We start from the raw sequence: 21991 nt of genomic DNA, 5'->3' as shown, positions 1-21991 counted from the left end.
GGGAGAAATTTTAAATGAAAATGAAATGTGCCAAGAGCAGGAAAGTAACAAGTCACAGTGTATTTTCCCATTTTTCTTCATGAAATTAGATGCATTCTAATCTTTGACACTCTACTTTAATTGAATACTTTTTTTGCAGGACTAATTCTTGCTTTGCTTCAGGAAAGCAAACATCCCTTCTAAAGGTATTAACAGATGTTGAAAGGGAGCCCTAGGAGCCACATGATAAAAATGCAGTTGAAAATAGCGTTTGATGGAGCTCAGAGAGCTAGGAGACTCATTTATAGCGTGCTTGTTTCTGATTTGTCCCGATCTCGCCTATCTTTTGTCTCTTTCCCTTTTCTAAATTGGAAAAGGAAACCAATTTCAAGAGGTTTTCATGAGGCTTGCAGGATAGCTGCTCATGTGTCCTCCAGCTCAAATACCTTGGTGTCAGTCATGGTTATTTAGTGGGCTCAGGGCATTTGCAATTTTCCCCAACATACTGCCATAATACATTGTTAGTTTGATTTTAAAGCAATAAATCCCGTATTTCCCATTTGCCTTTGTGCTTGTATGTTAGGATGGTGTCATTTATTCTATGGCAAAGCTCAGTTTCCAGTCAGCATATCATAATATCATGTTATTTTATGACAGGTGCTTTATTGTTTGTTGTCAGCATGATTGCCCGGGAGAGTTATTTGGTTTGGCTCTATTAGAAAACAAAGTTAGCCTTTCTATCTTTTCAATGATCTACTCTAGGGGTTTGGGCTTGTTTGAGGGAGGATGAAAGTGTATGCGGCTTTACAAACACATGATTCAAACCCTTGATCTTTTTACCTGTGCATATTCCGAACAGACCAATCAGAACACGATTAATCAGACAGATACAGTGCTTTTAAAAGCACATTTGAAAGGAGTTGTTCTATGTGGGGAGGGGATAGCTCAGTGGCAGAGCACATGCTTCCCATGATAAGGTCCTGGGTTCAGTCCCCAGCAGTCAACCAATCAGTAAGCCTGGTTACTTCCCCCTCCTCCATATTAAAAAAAATGTGCTGCTTTATGTTATTTTTGTTACGTTCAGAGAAAATGTGAATGCAAATAGAAAGGACCAGCAAAACTGGTGATGGAGGAGCTATCTGTCCTTTTCTCTCCCCCACAGAATAACATCATACTAGCCTCCCAATGTGAAAACAATGAAAGTTTCATGAATGGCAACATGGGAAAAATAAATTATGAGGTCGTGATTAATATTATGCCTGGCATTTGAGAAATATTGTAGGAAAGTTATATTTTCAGTGACTTAAGAAATGCATAATTGCTACTGTGCAAAATATCTACAACTTAAGTTTGCTTATTAAGTTCTTTTTGACAAGTACTTTTGAAGTTTCTTTTTATTTAATTTTTTTATTTGCATTCTTTTTTATTGAAGTATAGTTGGTTTATGATGTGTCAATTTCTGGTGCACAGCATCATGTTTCAGTTATACATGTTCAGTTATACATACATATATTCCTTTTCCTATTCTTTTTCATTATAGGTCACTACAAGATATTGAATATAGTTCCCTGTGCTATACAGAAGAAATTTGTTGTTTATCTATTTTATATATAGTAGTTTGTACCTGCAAATCTCAAACATTCAACTTAGCCCTCCCTACCTGCTTTCAAACTTATGATTACCAGGTGGTAAAGGGGGTGGGAAGGGATAAATTGACAAGTACCTTTTACAAATACTCTTTCTCTTGGAAGTACTAAATAAATACAAAAGAATGATAATATTATCTGTGCACATCTATAGAAAATACTTTTTATAACACTTTGGTGCAATCTGGTCGGAATATTTTTGAACCCTGTCAGTGTTTTTGGAGATAAACTCTAGCCTGTTATATTGTAGACCGTATTAATAACATCAGCTGAATTTTCCACTAGGTGGCAATGAAACGAGAACGTGCAGAAAGAGCTGCGAATACAGGAGAAGCCAGGACTGGGAGGAAGAAGTAGAGTAAAAACTAAATGATGACAAATTTGCTTTTCATGGAAAATTGACAGTATGAAAGCTTTTTATTAGCCTCAACTGTGCCCATACTGTTGCAATTTTTTAAAAAATCAGTGCTATTATTTTTTCTATTTTTCTTAAAATATATATGAGCTAAGATCGTAAAGAAATCTTTGTTACGTAGACGGGGGTGGAGCTAGAAGGCGAGAGATGAATTCAGTGGCATTTTCTTTCTCTTCATGTTGATCTCTGTCTGGTTAGTTTCTGTGGTTACAGCATGGTGTCAGTAGGCTTTCAAAGCTGGAGGCAACAAGTCTATACAGTTCAGACCTGGTCAGTTTACCCATGAAGACAGGGGGAAGGGCTCGCTCTAAGTTGTAATCAAAGAAGAAGGCACATTCTATCAATTCTTTCTTTACTGTATTTCTTTCTCTTTTCTTTTTTTAATAGAGGCACTGGGGATAGAACCTAGGATCTCATGCATGCTAAGCACATGCTCTACCACTGAGCTATACCTTCCCCCACTTCACTATATTTCTTATCCTTCTCTATGTATTTGTTCATTAAGTTCGACAACTATTTATTAAACATCTGCTATGCTATAGACAGAGATAAAAGCTGCAGTGGAGCTTACATTCTTTCCAGGGAGAGGAGACAGACAAAAATGAGTGAATGAATAAATGAATAGTTTGCCAGGCGGTCACAAAAGCTAGGAGGAAAAAGAAGAAAATTGGAGTGCCTGGATAAAAGCCTCCTTGAGGGGGAAAAACAAAACAAAACAAAACAAAACAAAACAAAACAAAACAAAACAACACTTAGCAGAAACCTGAAGGAGCTGGGAGAATTAGCCTGTGAAGACTACCTGGGGAAGGAGGCTTCTAGGAAGATGGAAGATGAGTTAAAAGGGACTGGTGTTCATGTTGTCTGCTGTGTTAGAGGAGAGCGTGGAGACTCGTGTGGCTGGGATGAAAAGACAGAATCAGGCCATGAGGCTGGACAGGTGACATGATAGTGAGGGTGGGGGAGCTGTGGTAGCACTTTGATTTTCCTGCCACGTGTGAGATGGAAAGCAATTAGACAATTTTGGATAGATAAGCAACACGATCTCTTTAAATATCTGTTTGGGTGCATTTTGACAATATACTGTAGGGAGAGAGTGGACAGAGCACTTAGGTATGTCTTAAGAGGAGATTTTTTTTTAAAATTGAAGTATAGTTGATTTACAACATTGCCTTAGTTTCAGGTGTACAGCGTTCAGGTTTTTTTTTTTTTGTCAAATTATATTCCACTGTAAGTTATTACAAGATATAATGGGTATAATTCCTTGTGCAATAAGTAAATCTTTGTTGCTTATCTATTTGATGTTAGTAGTTTGTGTCTGTTAATCTCATACTCTTAATTTGTACCTCCCATCTTCCCTCTCCTCTCTGGTAGCCAAAACTTTGTTTTCTATGCTTGAGAGTCTGTTTCTGTTTTGTGTATAGCTTCATTTTTGTATTATTTTTAGAGTCCACATGTGATATAATATAGTATTTGTCTTTCTCTGACTTACTTTACTTAGTATGATAATCTCTAGGTCCATCCATGAGCTGCAAATGGCAATAGTTTATTCTTTTTTATGGCCGAGTAATATTCCACCTCTTCTAAACCAGTTGTCTGTTGATGGGCACTTTGGTTGTTTCCATGTCTTTGTTGTTGTAAATAGTGCTGCAATGAATTTTGTGGTGGATGTATCTTTTGAAATAATAGTTTTCATTTCTTTCAAGATGTATACCCAGGAGTAGGATTGCTGGATCATATGATAGGTCTATTTTTAGTTTTTTAAGAAAACTTCATACTGTTTTCCATAGGGACTCTACCAATTTACATTCCCACCAACACTGTAGGAGGATTCCCTTTTCTTATGGCCTCTCCAGCATATAGACTCCAGCATTTGTAGACTTTTTGATGATAGCCATTGTGACTGGTGTGAAGTGATATCTCATTGTGATGTCTCATCACATTTCTCTAATACTTAGCAATATTGAACATCTTTTCTTGTGCCTGTTGGCCGTCTATATGCCTTCTTTGGAAAAATGTCTGTTTAGGTCTTCTACCCATTTTTTTGATTAGATTGCTTATGTTTTCAATATTGATTTGTATGAGCTGTTTGTATATTTTGGGTGTTAACCCCTTGTCAGTCACATTGTTTGCAAATATTTTCTCCCATTCCATAGGTTGTCTTTTATATTTGTTGATTTCCTTTTCTGAGCAAAGCTTTTAAGTTTGATTAAGTCCATTCATTTATTTTTACTTTTATTTCTTTTGCCTTGGGAGACTGATCTAAGAAAATATTGCTATGATTTATGTCAAAGAATGTTTTGCCTATGTCCTCTTCTAGGAGTTTTATGGTGTCATGTCTTATATTTAGGTCTTTAAGCCATTTTGAATTTATTTTTGTGTATAGTGTGAAGGAGTGTTCTAATTTCATTGATTTACATGCTTTCCCAACACCACTTGTTGAAGAGACTTTTTCTCCATTGTATATTTTTGCCTCCTTTGTTGTAGACTAATTGACCATAGGTGTGTGGGTTTATTTCTGGGCTCTCTCTTCTGTTCCATTCATCTATATGTCTATTTTTGTGCCAGTAAAATTTGTTCTGATTATCGTAGTTTTGTAGTATAGTCCGAAGTCTGGAAGGGTTATACCTTCAGCGTTGTTCTTTTTTCTCAGAATTGCTTTAGCAATTCTGGGTCCTTTGTAGTTCCATATAAATTTTAGCATTATTTGTTCTACTTCTATGAAAAATTTGTCATGGGTATATTGATACAGATTCCATTAAATCTATAGATTTCTTTGGGTAGCATGCTTACAATCAACAATGTTAATTCTCCCAATCCAAGAGCACAGACTATCTCTCCATTTCTTTGAATCATCTTCAATTTTCTTTATCAATGTTTTATAGCTTTCAGCATATAGGGCTTTCATGTCCTTGGTTAAGTTTATTTCTAGGGTTTTTTAAAATGGGAACTTTTAAAAAGCTTTCTCTTTCTAGTATTTCTTTATTTGTGTAAAGAAACAGAACATATTTCTGTATATTAATCTTGTATCCCACTACATTGCTAAATTCACTTATTAATTCTAGTAATTTGTGTGGAGACTTTAGGGTTCTCTACATAGAGTATCATGTCATCTGCAAATAGTGACAGTTTTACGTCTTCCCTTCCAACTTGGATACCTTTTATTTCTTTTTCTTATCTCATTGCTGTGGCTAGGACTTCCAATATATTAAGTAAAAGTGGTAAGAGTGGGCATTCTTGTCTTGATCCTGAATTTAGTGGGAAGGCTTTCAGCTTTTTATGGTTGAGTATCATGTTAGCTGTGGGTTTGTCATAAACAGTCTTTATTATGTTGAGATATATTCCCTCAATACCAACTTTGGTGAGAGTTTTTATCATGAATGGATGTTGAATTTTGTCAGATGCTTTTTCTGCATCCATTGAGATGATCATGTGATTCTAATCCTTTGTTTTGTTAATGTGATGTATTACATTGATTGATTTGTGTATGTTGGACCAGCTTTGTGATCCTGGAATGAATCCAACTTGATCATAGTGTATGATTTTTTTTTATGTATTGTTGGATTCAGTATGCTAATATTTTGTTAAGGATTTTTGCATGTATGTTCACCAAATACATTAGACTGTAATTTTCTTTCTTTTTTTTGGTAGTGTCTTTATCTGGTTTTGATATCAGGGTGATGGTGGCCTCACAGAATAGGAATTTGGGAGTGTTCCTTCTTCTTCAATTTTTTTGGAATAGTTTAAGAAGGATAGGTATAAATTTTTCTTTGTATGTTTGATAGAACTCCCCACTGAAGCCATCTGGTCCTGGACTTTTGTTTGCAGGGATTTTTTTTTTTTTTAATTACAAATTCGACTTCACTTTTAGTGATCAATCTGTTCAGATTATCTGATTCTTCCTGACTCAGTCTTGGCAGACTGTACGTTTCTAAAAACTTGTCTATTTCTTCTAGGTTGTCCAATTTGTTGGCATATAACTATTCTTTGTATTATCTTAAGATTTTTTTTTTGTATTTTTTGTGGTATCTGTTGTTATTTCTTCCTGTTCACTTCTTATTTTGTTTATTTGTGTCTTCTTTTTTCTTTTTGAGCCTGGTTAGAGGTTCATCAATTTCATTTATTAAGAGGAGATCTTGAGAGGTACTGCAATAATTCTGGCAGGGATGGTCTTGGTTTAGAAGAAAGTGGTAGTAGTGAAGGCAGTACAAAGTGGTCAGATCCTGATATATTTTGAGGGCAAAGTAAATGAAATTTTAATTGTAAGAGAAAGAAGAAGAAAGAAGAATGGATGAATTTTGATATTTTTGGTGTAAGCAATTGGAAGTGTAGTGTTTCCATTTGTTGAGATGGAAAGACTATGAAAAGAGCAAGTATCAGTGTGAATATCAGGTGTTGATTTGGAATATCTAAATTTGATCAGGAGTTCAATACCTATTAGACATCTAAGTGAAGTTGCTGAGCGTGTAGTTAGATACGTCCTGGAGTTCAAGAGACAGGTCCAGCTGGGAGTAGAACTCTGAGAGCTGTCAACATATATGTGGTTTTTAAAGCCATGAACCAAGATGAAATAACTGAAAGTTGACTGTAATAGAGAAGCCCTAGAATGGAGCCCCAAACAGCCAACATTTAGAGGTTACTGATGTGAGGAAGATTCTGCCAAAGAGACCAACAAGAGCAGGTGTAGGAGAGAGCCAGGAGATCGGGGTAATCTGAAAGTCAAGAGAAAATAGTATTCCAGGGAAGATGGAATGGTCAACTCACTCAAATGCCAGTAGGGCAAATAAGATGACTATTGGGAGTTGATCATTGGATTTAGAAACCAATGGGGCTGATTTTGAGAAAAGACCCATTGGAGTATTGGGAGTGAGAGCCCGGTCAAAAAGGGTTCAAGAGAGAACAGAAGGGAGAGGATTTGGAGGCTTCTGAGTTTTGTACGATGGGGAGCAGGAAACAGGGTATGTTAGCTAAAGGAGCATATGGCATGAAGGGAGGATTTTTCTTTTTTTAAGTTGGCCAATAACCAGGACATCTCACTGTAGCTCACAGTGTAACGCTTCTTGATGCTCTACTACAGATCCTCCCTCTGCCTCAACGGATCATCATTTATTTCCACATCCGTCTCCTTGGAAAGCCCTTCTGTATCAAGACCACATTTCCTCACCTCTATCTCAGTTGCCAAACACTATTTGATGACAATCCAATAATTATCTACTCGATAGTATTCAGATTTCTTAGCTTGACATTCAAGGGGGAAACTCTGATGCCTACTCTTTGCCACAGTGAATTTGCTCTCTCCTCTGTATGTCACGTTCCACCCTTGTGCCTTGTTATTGTCACCTCCTCTCTTCAGAACTCTATCCTTTACCCTCCCCATCTCTGCTTGTAAAAATCTTAGTGTTACATGTTTTATGATGCCCTTCTTGATGACCTTAGCCAGAAATGTATCTTTCTCATCTCAACTGCTGCCATATTTATTGTCAAAAGCATTTTCAGCTTAGGCACTGTCCTACATACTAAACATTTTTGTGTCTTCAGTAGTATCTATCTTGAAGCACACAAATGCATTATATAAAGATATGTTGAATTAAAAATTAAGTAAATGACTTCTTGCCAGGTCTGTGCACTCCAAGTCTACTACGTTCCCTTTCACCATTCTACCTCTGCCATTGGTGTGATTCTGATGTGTTCACTCAGATTTAACCGCATTCCTGGCACTAGGCCTGGAACTACATGGCCTAAACTACCTAGAGTTGGAGAAATTTCTGGTTTTGTAGCAGCTCAAAGATTCCTGCTCAGCAAACAGGAAGCTTCACTTAGAGAAGATCCCTTATGATGGTGGAAACCAACATCTCATCATAAACTGAAAAGAAGCATGAGATCTGTGAGTTCAAGTATTTCTTTAAATCTTTGTTGCCACTGATGACAAAGATCTCAATGAAATATGTCTCCTGTTAAAGAATTTATCTGTGAAGAGCTGATTTTTAGGCATTATATATAAAACTTAATCATAATAATTCAGTTTGTAAAAAATTAAGCCTGTGCCATTCTCACTGAGTCAAGCTCCATAGTTTATCATTAGAATTCTCTTTCAGGAGGAAAATAGAGTTGTGTGCTATTAGTTTTTGTTTAGTTCTTAAGAAGGGCTTAAATACTTTATTAATATTTCTCAATAATCCAGCAAAATAAGTAGAAATCAGTAGCCCTATTAAAAGAGTAGAGTTGGGGCCAAAATTCCTTGTTTTAATGTATTGTCAGCTGGACTTTTTCTTAGGGGATGGAATTATACCTTAGGGTTCTATAGGAACGAATTAGATAATAATGAATCTGGGCACACGTAAGGTAACTTACACTCACACAACTCAGTTTTCCTTGAAACAATGGAGAAGTATCTTATGTTGCAAAAGAGGTATTTTTTAAAGGTCATTTTATGTTCTGTTTAATAGATTAAAAAAACTTTTTTACTTTTTATTTCTCTGCTTTTTTCTCAAGTGTCACATACTGTGATACCATTGCAGGGAGCAGAATATGTTTGGTTTTCCTAGCATGTTCCCTTAGTGCCAGCTTGTACTGGGACTTCAAAAATGTTCACTGAAGAACTAAATAGAAATATTTGCCATGTATATTTTGTCAGTGGGTATCCAAAGAGAAGAATGATTCCAGGTATGTAAATGGAAAACACAGAAATAAGCATTTTAAATGTATAATGAAAGTGACTTTATCAAGAAACTCTACCAATCTTCCTTCAAAATAATTAGCATAAATACCTTATGATATCACTTATATGTGGAATCTAAAAAAAAAGACACAAATGAACTTATTGACAAAACAGAAATAGACCCACAGATATAGAAAAAAACCTTATGGTTTTGGGGGAGGGGTGGGAAGAGATAAATTGGGAGTTCGAGATTTGCAGACACTAGCTACTACATATAAAATAGATAAACAAGTTTATGCTGTGTAGCACAGGGAACTATATCCAATGTCTTGTAGTAACCTGTAATGAAAAAGAATATGAAAAGGAAGGTATGTATGTAAATGTATGACTGAAACATTATGCTGTACACCAGAAATTGACACAATGTTGTAAACTGATTATACGTCAATAAAAAAAAAAAAAACTAGCATGGAAATTGGAATACATATTGCATGCCCTCAAACAGTTTTTGTGTAGATGATTATTAGTGCATAGGTGGTGTTTACATGGAAGCACAGATGTGTTCAGAAACTTCTCATCTGAGTGGCACTCTGTCACAACCCTGCCTGCATCCACAGATGAATTCCATTCCATTCCTGCATTATTCTGTACTACAGTTGCACCTTGTATATTTAAACAGGGGTACTAATTTATTCAGAGAGAATTACATGTTTGGGAAAACAGCTTAATGAATTACTTTGCTTTTTGCAATAAGTAACTTTAATGAACTATCTAAACATAGATTTCTCAGTTAGCCATACAATTAAAGTTTCTCAAGGTGATTAGGGTATAAATTTTTTTTTTTGAGGATCAAAATATCACACACATACAATGCATACCTAGTTTGTCCTCCATAATGTTTTTATATAGAAATATTTCACAAAGATTTTACAACATAGTAAATCATTATGTCATACTACAGAAAGAAGAAAACGATTAAACCTTGAGGATCAAGAAAGTGCTCTTAGCAACGTATTGCAGTCTCCACGAAAGTGCATGACTGCTTAAGGCAAAGGACCTCTTTGGTACTGGCATGCTGCAAAATGTTTTGCAAAACAGTTTTTAAAAAATGTATGCCTAGTTTGATACCAACTCATGAAGGGCTTAATGAATACAATTGTCTGACGGGTTTCTCTTATTTTGAGAGTTAGGGAGGAGGAGACACATTTTCTTAGTCTGGTGAAACTTCTATCTGGTCATTGAGGAAAAAGAATTAGAACTTTTTTTTCCTGTGTGATATTTTGTCATACACATGAGTATGTAACTGCACATAGAAACAGCAGCCAATTTTGGGAGGAACACTAGAAATTTTGCTTCTGGATATGTTTCCATAACAAGCACGCAAATAGGGAAGGGTTTGAATTCTTATGTAAGTTTCTTAGTCTATCTAGTTCTGAAGTTTTCTAGTACCTGATGGAAAAAGGTTTACGTGGCTTTAATATATAGATCTCTCTTCTTTTCTATTCATCTTAAATACAAATGTTCAATTACCAAATGCCCTGATTACCTGCTTAGAAAAATCATGATTCACCCTGGAGATAGGATGTATTTTTTGGGGGAGGCTGACTGGGGTGGCACAGAAAGCCCTTATTTTACAGTCAGGCACATTTAGAATGCCAGCTCTGACATTTACTAGCTGTGTGACCTGTGGCGAAATCACTTGACCTCTCTGTGCCCCTTTACCCATGTGTGAGCGGCTTCAAAAGCTGTTGGAGGCAGTGACAGGTATTTAGTAGTCATTAAGGAAAAAAATCCCTCTTTTTTTTTTTTAAATCTTCCTTTGAAATTGTCCACTTCCTTTTAAAATTTCCAGTTTAGAGCAGAACCAAAAAAAGAATATCCTCCTGCCCCCAAGCCAACAAGACTATTCTGATTAAAAATAAAGTGTTTGGTAAAGTGATTTCCTTAGCTGCAAGATATCGTGCGGTTTGGAAAGCAGTTCTTTTGTAAAGGATGCCAGTAGGCTATGGTTAAATAACTCACACCAAGAATACACAGATCAGTATCGTTTTCATACAATTTGTAGATAACTTTTTTTTTTTAATGGAGGCACTAGGGATAGAACCCAGGACCTTGTGCATATTAAGCATGTGCTCTACTGTTAAGCTGTACTTCCCACCAGTAGATAAGTTTCCATTTTAAAATATGTCTTGATTGAGCTGCTCACTTCCTTTTCATCCCACTTAATTGTTTTTTTCAGAGGTCCACATTTTCTGGAGAAAAGTCATGGTAGGGTTGAGAGAAACAAGAAAAATGGAGAAAGAGGAGAACTCCAGGGCAGTTAGAATCATGTGAGAAGGGGTAACAATGCAGGAGCGTGAAAGCTTGATGTCTTAGTTTCATCCCTTTATAAAATGGATAACCTCCTTTTGTTTAACTTTCCCTTCCTTTATGGGTAGAAGGGAAGGACTTCATCTTTCATCCTCTCCAAATCTGAACCTCAACTCTGGATGCTTCTGTACCAATGGCAAACATGTCTCTAACTTAACTTTAGATCCAGTAGATGGAGAGTCCCTTTGGCAGGAGAGAGAGTGCAGATTATCATTGGATGAAAGAAAAGAGACGTTATGTTATGTTACTTTATATTTAGATTACATTTAGATTCAGGACCTGGGTACTTAACTAGACATTTGCATAATGCCAAGAGAATCAGCTGACCAAAAAATGAGGATCTGATTAGAAATGTCTAGCAAGGAACTTCCTCAGTGAAGAGGGACCAGCGCGGCCAGTGGTGGCAAGCTCCTGTGGGGTACACCATTGTTTTTTCTTTTTTTAATCTTGTTACCTGAGGCTTTCAGATTCAGACCTGGCCATTCTTCCTTTGTTCTGTTTCTCTTCTGTTCTGTTCTTTCTACCTTAACTCCTAATAAAATGTAAGTAATGATCTAGACATTGTATAGCAATTCAATCAGTGCATAAGATTACATAACATTGAAATATTTTTTGATTATCTTGTTTTTTCTCCTGAGTCCTAAATTTCTCTCATTCCCTCCACTTCCAGACCTTCCTATTTCCACTTTAAGCTGGGACCACCCCTTGGCGAATGTCTTCTCCGGCATGTTTCCCAGAATCCGATTTTCTTTTCTCTACTTTATTCCTGGCTGCCGCCTCTTCTGCTGCCTCTAATCTTTTCCCATGTGCTGTCTTAGTGCACACACCCTCTGTGGTGTTCAGGAGGCTCGGGTTCCCATCCAAACTCTGATACTTACTGGCTTGTGCCTAGGGCAGCTCTCTGTTCTGTATCTCATTTTAATAGAATTTACCTCTTGAAGGTCATGGTGAGGACAGAAATAGAAAGTCAGTGCCAGCGGTCCTGTCCAGGACTAAGTGGAGCACTGCAGAACTAAAGACATCTACGTCCAAGGCCAGGAGAAATATGGGGCGGGCTCATTTCCACTGGAAAAATTGTATTCAAGGAACGAGAGTCCTGCTGGGTTGAGATCAAGTTGGTGACCAGACACTGAACAGTTGGGCCACACTCACAGACTCACCTCTCTATTAAATGACCCTCTTCTGTCCTCCAAAGGAACCTGAACTGACAGTCTGCTCTCTTTCTCCAGTTTGAACTTCAATGGATGCTCATCCACTGTGACCCACTGCGACCCAGGAGAGAAACTTGCCATGAGCTGCCCGCCAGGATAACAGTGAGTCCCTGGAACGCCAGCAAAGGCCATGTGCTCCAGCTTATCTCTCTCCGCCTGCCTAAACTTTCTCACTCTCTTTCTCCCAAGAGAAAGGCTTTGCCGGACCAACCAGATAGACATTAAGGAAGCACAGGCCCCACCCTCAGCCTGGCGGGTAGAAACACCTCGGGGGTTTCTGGTCCTCCCTTGGGTGGCTTATGAACCTCCCTTTCACCCTCCCAAACATCTCTCCAAGAACATTGTTGGTCTAGTGGCTCGAAGGTCCCCCGAGGAGGCGCTGAGGACAGAGAGGCTGCCCTGGGGCGGGCGGGGCGGAGGCAAAGGCGAGCCCGAGCGGGCCGTGGGGAAAGGGTTAAAGGGGACTGTTGTCATCCTATCCGGCCTCTGGCCCGCAAGCTCTCCTCCAATCCCCAGGACCCTCTCCCGGGCCATTCATAAACCGGAGGAACTGACGCCTCCCCGGCTGGGGCAGCTTTGCAACCACTACTCCCGGGGGCGCTCTTTGAGGGGATCAGTGCCTCCGCGGGCGCGTGGCGGGGCCGGGCCGGGCACTAGCCGCGGGCGGCCGGCATGGCCTGGAGCGCGCGGGGCCGCGGGACCCTCGGGCTGCGCCTGCTGCTGTCGGGGCTCTGCTTGTGCGCGGCTCAAGTAAGTTGTGCGCCTTCTCACTGTCTCCCCATCTTTTCTCTTCCAGTCCAGTCAGATCACCGACCAGGTAAGCCGGGGAAGAGACGCACTGGCATTTTCCAAGCGCACACACGGAGAGGCTGGCGCGCAGCCGTCGGGGGGAGATTGCGGGGACGGAAAACGCCGAGCATCCCTGGGGCTGCGGGGTCCCCATGCTCCCTCCAGCCTAGAACACCTGCTGCGAGCACGGTTGGCGGCGGGGGCCCTAGGTGACCACTCCGCCCGGGAAAGGGCGCCCGGCCTCCTGCAGGCTCTGGCGGTGGAGGCCGGGGTTTATTGTTCAGCCTGGCCGTTCCTTCCCCTCCCCTCCCCCATCCTCTTCCCTTCCCCTCCCCTCCCCCATCCTCTTCCCTTCCCCTCCCCTCTCCCATTCTCTTCCCTTCCCCTCCATCCTCTTCCCTCCCCTATCCTGACTCAGTCTACAGCAGGCCCGGCGGGAGGAGGCGGGATTCCAGAGACGCGGTTGCAGCCCCCCTCCTGCTGCCCCGGCCTCGGATACAGCCCCAAACCTTGCGTCTCGCCCGCGGTGCCCGCCGCTTGCGTTGGAACCCGCAGCCCGGGCTCCCCTCCAAATTTCTGCAACTTCCCGAAGGCTTGGCGTCTCCCCCACCGCCCCCGAGAGGATCCGGGGGGAGCGGGGGAGCCAGCGCCGTTTTAGGTTTCACTTACAAAGACCCCATTGTAACCTGTCTGGTCGCCCGAGATTAGCAAAACAAAGTTTCCCTGATGAAATGGAAACTTAAAAATGTCCTTTTTTTAAACTCTGAAGAGAGGAAAAAAAATTCCACATTCCTTAAGCAATGTGCCCATACTATTTCAGATGCCAGCATCCCCTTTGGCACCATCCAAGTCTAGCCGTTTGCAACCCATGAAAGGGATCACACCCTAGGGTCAGTCTGCGAGAGAGTGTCACTGTCACTGTCACTGTCGCTGCAGGTAGAGCTAAAGGGGGCCAGGCGTTCCCTGGGTTCACGGCTTCTCTGCCCCATCCTCTCTTGTCTTTCCCTTAAGAGTATCCCCCTAGTTTTTGCTGAACACAGAAGGAATTACAAAGTGATGCTGTAATTGGTCTGGGGTGGAGCGCCTTCATTCTCAGCGGTTCCGTTTTGGCCAAAACTCTGACCTGCAATTAACCTGGATTAAATAGTATTATTCAGTGACCACCATTTTCATGATTGAATCCCTTGACAAAGAGACTCTCCCTTCCTCACCCCCTCCCCCATCCCACCTTGGTTTAATGCTCGGTAGAGGTGAGGACCCCACTGTCAGCCTCATGCAGAACCTTGCGGAGACGGAGAAACCCGCGTTCCCTTGCACGTTTGAGACGCATATTTGGTTTAAAAAACCCAGCCTCCACAGGGCCGCATCTTTTCTGGGTGGATGGGAGGGGGTGGGAGGAGGGAGGGTTGGGGAACCCGCGCCCAGTCTCACATGGTTGTCCTACGTGCTTCTCTAACCCCTGTGCGCTGTTTTGTCAGAGAGGCCCCCCGGGCGAGCAGGGTCCTCCCGGGCCGCCGGGCCCCCCTGGAGTCCCCGGCATCGATGGCATCGACGTAAGTTCCATCTCCAGCCCCCTTGGTTCCTCTGATCCTGCGCTTCCCTACCCTTCCTCCAGCAGCTGAGCTGGGTCCTTCGAGAGGGCCGGAAGCCCCCCCCCCCCAAAGGCAGGGCTGGATGTGGGTGAGGGTTGGGAGTCCTGGCCTAGAAGCCTGGGGGTTTTCCGAGAGAGGAGGTCAACGAGTCCTGTTTGGTCCCCAACTTGCACTGTTTCGCCCTTCCCCGAGCGGGCTTCTCCCCGTGGGGTCCCCAAATCACGGACTATACTGCCTTTTCCTCCTACCCCTCCAGGGTGACCGAGGTCCGAAGGGTCCCCCAGGTCCCCCGGTAAGTTGATCAGCGCCTTGGCGCTCCGCTTCCTTCCTTTCACCTTAGTCTGCAGCCACGTGCGTCCCAAGAGTCTCAACTGTGCATCTTTTTCTCTCCCTGCCTCGCCTTCTCCCTGCCCAGGGTCCCCCTGGAGAACCGGGAAAGCCGGGAGCGCCAGGCAAGCCTGGCACGCCGGGCGCCGACGTGAGTAGACGGTGCTGGGGAGCGCGCATCGTGTGTGTGTATGTGTGTGTGTGTGTGTGTGTGTGTGTGTGTGTGTGTATCTGTGTGTGGGGTGGGGTGGGGGGAGAGAGAAAGACTGGGAGATACTGGAGGGATAGGTGCTTGTGGCGGTATATGGCCCTGGACTTGACCTTGCCTCCTGGCTGGGCACAGAGGCAGCATTTTCTGCACCGGGCTCTGAGAGGATGGAGGTCCCTCGCAGCCCCCTGGGGAGGGCAGGCAGGGCTGGCATTTCCTCCTCTCGGAAAACAGCAGTGGAAAACAGCAATGGTTACCCGGTGCCTGCCTCTTCCAGTCCACTCCCGGGTCACGCCTGTGAGCTCTCATGCCTGTTTTGGGCACAGGGGTGCCGAAGGAGGGGGAATCCGACTAGCCTCGGCCGGGGGGCTTGGGAGCAAGCTGTCTTTGCTCTTGCTCTATCCCTGGCACTCCCTAGAGAAATTTGGAAAAAGAACCCGTAGGCAGCGGAGGGGATAGAGTGCGCCTAAATCCCGAGGAAGCGGAAAAAAGAAAGATGCGCTTGAGGGGAGAAGGGTCTGAAGGGGATGGGGATGTGTGGCGGCGGGGCAAGGGCCCGGAAATGGTCAGTACACATGCGATAGGAAATTCGGAACTCGTTTCCTCTCTTTCCGCGGTGTTTCCTTGGCTGGCATCACCGACAGGAATCAGCTGACTAGCGTTGTTTGACGACTATTGGAACCAACAGCCTTTCCCCAATTACCCACCAGCTCACCCCCCTCCACCCTCGAGTGAGAAAAGCTCAGATGCAGAGCTGGATGGTAAACCCAACACTAAGGAGGATTTCTTTAGAGTAGAAAGGACTTCAGGCCGCCTGGTACATTGGTCATACTTATTGAGGTCGCTCAGTAAATACTGCCACTGGGATACAAAGTGAAGTAGAATATGACACCTGCTCTCAGAGAACGGGTGATGCTGGGCCCCTCAACTGTCCTTCAAGTCATCATTTTATGTGGTTTCCCCAAACCAAGAACTTGTCTACATCAACAAAATTACCTGAAAACCTATATTTATAAATTCCAAGAACTTTTGACTGGTGTTTAAGACAGAGCCTTCATTTTGAGGGGGAAAAAAAAAAGCTAGATTTTAGGGTTGCTAAGAGATACTTCATTAAGATTAGAACGATGAGGTGCTAGTCATTGCTTTAGGAGATAGACTTTGTTGTACATTTCAAAGCCCCTTGTTTGAACTTCCTGTGTTTGCAAGGTGGCAGTGCTTGAGGCCCCTCGGGGACTAAAATTTGAGTAATACAAACAATATCAAACTAATAGTTGTCTAATACAAACTGAGATAATATAACTTGTTGGCTATCAAGCTCTTCTTTGTAACACTGTGAATTACTTAAAACTGTCACATCAGAACAGAAAAGTCTGATAAATACAAGGCCGCTAAATAAACTAGTAGCCCAATAGAAGTTGGATTTATTTCTGCATTCTTTTGAAATTTAGACCTTGTTTTATGTGAAAAGGAAATAGATGATTCAATGACTATTATTATTATTATTAATTTTTGAGGCAGTCAAAGGATAAACCAATCACCTGAAGTCTTTTCTCACTGTTGAGTTGCCGTCATATCAGACAGAAGGCTAGATTTCTATGCATTTCAATTTAATGGTGCCTTTGTAGCAGTATCAAGAAATTCTTCTCTACCTATTACCGTAAGGTCATAAAGACAATGCCTTGTTTTACTTTGTAATTTCCACACTTAGAAATTTTGAATAAATGAATGAAACTTGTTCAGAATCTCTAGAAGTGCAATGTAAATAACATTTACAAATAGTTTTTTTTTTTTTCTTTGTCTATAGTTGCTGCACCATCATGCAGGACAAATCAGATTTCGAAAGTTAAAAAATATAACATAGTAAAGCTTCTTATAGCGTAGCACTTTGCCCCTGAAAGGTCCTCAGCGGGAGAAACTGATGAGGGCATTGAATCATCTGTTTCCTGGGATCACAAAGGGAAGCAAGAAGAAAAGGAAAAGAGAAAGGAAGGAGTGAAAAGGGAAGAAATGCATGCGTGTGCCAATATTTTAGACATGGCAGCAAAAAATTAACTGAACTACTTTGCATTTGTGTAGAACATTGTTTTTTCAAGTGCAGTCACAAACATTCTTTCCTTTAATCTTACAATTACCTGAAAAGCAGATTTGGCTAATGTTATTCTTCACAGATAAGGAAACAATAATTAAGAGGACAAGTAGTTTTTTCAGGGTCTCAGAGTTATTTCCTGGCTAAGATAGTGAAAGAAACCAGATTTCTTGATTGTTCAGACTCACTCTATTTCCAGAGAGTTTTGCCTCATGCAGATACCAATGAGGTAGTGAAACAGATGAATAACTGGAAAAAATAGGAAGAAATAGAATGATGGTGAATTTTTGGTATCTGAATTACTAACCAAGAAAAATGACACGAATGATTCAATGGCTAAGAAAAATATTTTAATTGATCTTTTATAATTCTTTGTAAATATTGATATGATTCATCTTCACCCAATTGTGAAATGGGGCCACAGGAGACTTAGGAGATTCTGAGCTGAAAAATTTTTTACTTCACTCTTTGGCTCCTTTGACATTTTTAACAAATCTTTTATCCTAAATTGAGAAGAGACATTGAGAATAATGAAATATTATTGGCTAGATCAGTTTGATGTTTGTTCCTGGACTTGGGACCTAAGTGAGTAAGAAAATGTCAGGAATCTTTCTTGATAGGCCAATCTGAGTGTAGTGTTGGGACCTTAAACCTCCAACCTCTTTTGTCTTGTGCTCTTTGGTTTCCAAAGCTGTATTTTTTTTTTTTTTTTTGGTCATGTTAACAAATGGTTAATCAGATGATGCTTGGAAGAATCTGAAAGGAACAGGGCTTCAAGGTAATTATCCTAAATTAAGTGAATATTTGACAGAAAGGGTAAAAGAGTCATGGTAGCTTTGCTTTAGAATTAGGCCTTGAGTCTCACCAGCTGAGTCACTGGAACGCTGGAAGAAAATTACTATTGAGGGCTGGTATGCTCTACTGAGCGTCAGCGTGAAATTTCAGAACACAGTCAGCTTCAATATCATCCCATACAGCACTTTCTTTATCTTCATAAACATTCATATGCAAGCAGTTCTTTCTGCCACTGGTGATATTTTCCTCTGTCACTTCTTGGATGAATAAAAATGATTGCAAGTTGGAGCTGTGTGCGTGTGCATGTAAATGTAAATACAGGTGATGGAATATGAACATATAAGATCTCTCCTTTCCTGCTGAGAATTTAAGCTGATTCTTTTCCCTTAGAGACATGTAAGGTTAGAGAAGTCAGAGCTTGCTTATGAGCTCTGCACCCAAAGGACAGCAGGGCTGTTACCATCAATAATATCAATATCCCTAGAGGCACTATTTGCTGTGACATGCTCAGTGAGCTCCATAAAGCAGTACTTTTTTCATCCGTATAGCATCCATCAAAAAAAAAAAAAAAAAAAAAACATAGAAGAGGAATTAGAATTAAGTATAGGAATTATGGTTAAACCATGCTACTTTTTATAGGAAAGAGGTTAGAACAGCCTCTGAATATATACAACTATTATCCCTGATAGATGTTATTTGATTAGGATGGAGACTAATCAAGAAATTATTCTGAAGAGTCAATGTAAGTGGAAACTGTCAGGCGTTGAAGAAATGTAAAGGGGGCTTGTGATTAATACCTAGATTTTTTGCCTGCTTGTTTATTTGCAGAACCCCTTCTGAATGAGGTTTTAAGCTCCCAGAGGGCAAGAAACATACCATTTTATGTGACCTCTTGACAGCATCTAAGACATTCTGACCACAAAATAATGCTGAGAAGAACAGCTAACATTTATTCAGGGCCCTGTTGTAAACGCTTTGTGTGTAATAGACCATTTAATCTTGAAAATTACCATATAAGGTAGATATTAATATTATACTTATTTTACAGATTAGGAACCAAGGTACTGTAGAGTTGATCAACTTGCCCTTGGTTGCCCAGGAATTAAGTGGCAGAGCTGGGATTTGAACCAAAAATAAAGATGATGTGGAGGGACAGTGTCAAATCCCTTCACCTAATAGGCACTAACCTATGTTAATTTTATTCAGTTTTCATTTATTGAGTGTGTGTTGGATGCCAGGGGCAGTGTGCCAGGATTGTCATGGACACGCAGTCTTGTCCTCTTGGAGTTTCTGCTTTCCTACATGGCTATCTCATAACAATGTTCGCGGGATCCTCTGGCACCACACCGTATTTCCAGTTTATTTCAGAGAGCTTCCTAGGGATTACACACAATTTAACATGTCTTAAGGAAGACGGTCTAAATTAGAAGTGACTGGAAGCAGCATCCGGGTTACCCGGTCGTCCTGCTTCATTGTTGCGCAGCTGAGATGCTGCCATATGTGGTAGTTCCTGTCCTCCAATCTTGTCAGTTACTGCAGTCCCAGGTGGAAGATGGCTGGCTGGCCATGTGCGGGGGCATTGACCAGGATGGGTCTTGGAGGGTGTATGCGTGAAGTGGGAGTTAGAGGTCCTATTTGTCAAACACACCCTGAGGTTTATGAAATCCATGTGGTCTCCTGAAGGGATGGTTTGTGTGCTGAAATACATTCCCATAGGTGGCCAGCAACTCAGATGTTGGGGCTTGTTCCCAAATGACAGTGTTGTAGTCATACTGGGGAGATTGAAAATCAGATAGTCTGTCAAGAATTCTTCTGTGTGTGTTGAGTAACTAACTTCACTCTTTGCTAAGTTTCCAGTAATTAACATTTTCAACTCTTTTTTTTCCTACTTCCTTTGATTCACTCTTTGGAGTTGTGAGGAAAATTAATTGATGTAGGGAAATGTAAAAATGGTGGCCAGTGATATAGTTTTCTGTACAAATTACATGAATGCACTTTATTGCTATTTATGAAGACTGTGACAGGTTAAATATGGATTTTGATCATTCATTTTTAAGTAGGGCTTTCATATTTTCAAGAAATCCCTCCCTCGAATAATATCATTTTGGTCCTTTTCAAAATCTTGATAACAGATAGGTTTTGTAAGATATTTACCTATGCATGCATATATGCATATGTACACATATATATGTATATGTCTACAGACACACACACACACACATATTTATCTTTAGGAAGGCATAGTTTCCAGATTACGTTATAAATGACAACATCTAAAAGTACAGAAAAATTAAAAGATGAAAGTGCATTGTCACTGAATGGAAATTCGGATGCACATGTAGTGTTATCATGCTTTAATGTCTGTTTTATACTGAGGATGATGATAAAGTAAAAGCACTGTTAGGGAAAACGACCATGTTTGGAAGTTATGCTATAATAACTGCTTTAGCATTACCTGCGGTGGTTCTAAATGTGTTTTATAGTAATGGACTTGAATTCTACATACTGAGTGGCACACATGAAAATGTATACTTAATTATAGCGAGAGCCTGGAAACTTGCACGTTTTCAAGCAATTCAGCTTTAAAAGATAATATTCTTCAGTAAGTAGTTGTCATTGCTAGAAAATTTTAGGTGGCTATAAGGCAATAATGATATTGATTAGTTTTAATTCCCACTGAAGAAACATTTTACCTCTCAAGGCATCATTAGAAAGTTATAGAGACATATAGTAATTTTATTTTAGAAGTTAAGTAAAAGAGGTACATAAATATGGACAAGGGCCAGAGCCAAGACCAGCCACTGTCCCATCAGATTTGGCTATTAGAATACTGTAATTATTGTATCGCAGAGGGGAGGGGATAGCTCAGAGGTAGAACGTGTGCTTAGCATGCACAAGGTCTTGGGTTCAATCCCCTGTACCTTTGTTTAAAAAATAGTAGATAAATAAATAAACCTAATTACCTTCCCCCTTAAAAAAAAAGTAAATAAAATAAAATAACAGTAACATATTGCATTTCAAAGCGGAGACAAAAGGTACTAAATTATTGAACCTTGTGAGAAACAATGCATTTAACAGGAAGTTAGGAATATAAAATTTATCAACAAAAAGTAACTCACAGGCAGATCTTATGTTAAACATTACTTTTGAGTAAACATATGGAGATGTATTTCATTTAAAAAAAATTTTTTTTTGGCCAGGGAGGGGATTAGGTTTGTTTGTTTATTTATTTATTCTTAGAGGAGGTGCCAAGGATTGAACCCAGGACCTCCTGCATGCTAAGCATGCGCTCTACCGCTTGAGCTATACCCTCCCCCGAGAGGTATTTCTTTATAAGTATTTGCATCATGCATAGGTAACCATCTTGTACATAATCAACAAATAAAAGGGAATTATCCACTTACTGATTTGCCTAAGGATGCTATGCTCTAACGTCATCTTGCTTTGTTAGGGGTTAACAGGACCTGACGGATCTCCTGGCTCTGTTGGACCAAGAGGACAAAAAGTAAGTTAGCCACCTGGCATTCATTGCTGGTATTAATTAAACGCTGCAGCGTAACTTTATGGTAGTGTTTCCAAATCAACGAACAGATTAGTTGTGAAGTAGCTGAAATACACTTGTTCAGCTCAAGTTGTGTTTTAGTTGAATTGAGTTACATTAAAACCATTCAGATGGAGTGTTGTAATGATGTCAATATTGATGCAGTTTTCATATCTGCATAGTCATGCTACAAAAAGCTAAGTACAATGAAGCTATTTTCATTGACAGGGAGAACCTGGAGTGCCGGGACCGCGTGGCTTTCCAGTAAGTAAATGTAAAGGGACATGATTGGTATCTCTAAACTTTAGGTAAAATTCTGCCACAGAGAATTTTTTCAATGCAGTTTTCTACATAGTACACGTCGCACAGGATTTTAC

At 40.6% G+C, this 21991-nt stretch overlaps 1 protein-coding gene across 2 annotated transcripts in view; it reads left to right on the top strand.

Moving 5' to 3' along the window:
• The window catches only part of COL9A1 (collagen type IX alpha 1 chain), an 80389-nt gene that overhangs the window by 6106 nt on the left and 52292 nt on the right, over positions 1-21991 (top strand). Inside the window, exons 3-9 of one of the 2 annotated variants that reach the window (XM_031455939.2) lie at positions 12295-12378; positions 13073-13093; positions 14544-14618; positions 14914-14949; positions 15073-15135; positions 21525-21578; positions 21843-21878. In XM_031455939.2, coding sequence (XP_031311799.2) covers positions 12295-12378; positions 13073-13093; positions 14544-14618; positions 14914-14949; positions 15073-15135; positions 21525-21578; positions 21843-21878 — 369 coding nt within the window. Of the gene's footprint in view, positions 1-12294; positions 12379-12839; positions 13027-13072; positions 13094-14543; positions 14619-14913; positions 14950-15072; positions 15136-21524; positions 21579-21842; positions 21879-21991 lie in introns of those variants that run through there. The other variant, XM_031455940.2, reaches the window with a different exon arrangement.

Source organism: Camelus dromedarius, chromosome 6 (genome assembly GCF_036321535.1).
Source record: "Camelus dromedarius isolate mCamDro1 chromosome 6, mCamDro1.pat, whole genome shotgun sequence".
In the NCBI taxonomy this organism is placed as follows: Eukaryota; Metazoa; Chordata; class Mammalia; order Artiodactyla; family Camelidae; genus Camelus; species Camelus dromedarius.
Note: the sequence above shows the minus strand (reverse complement) of the source record. Positions and strands in the feature narration are given on the sequence as shown.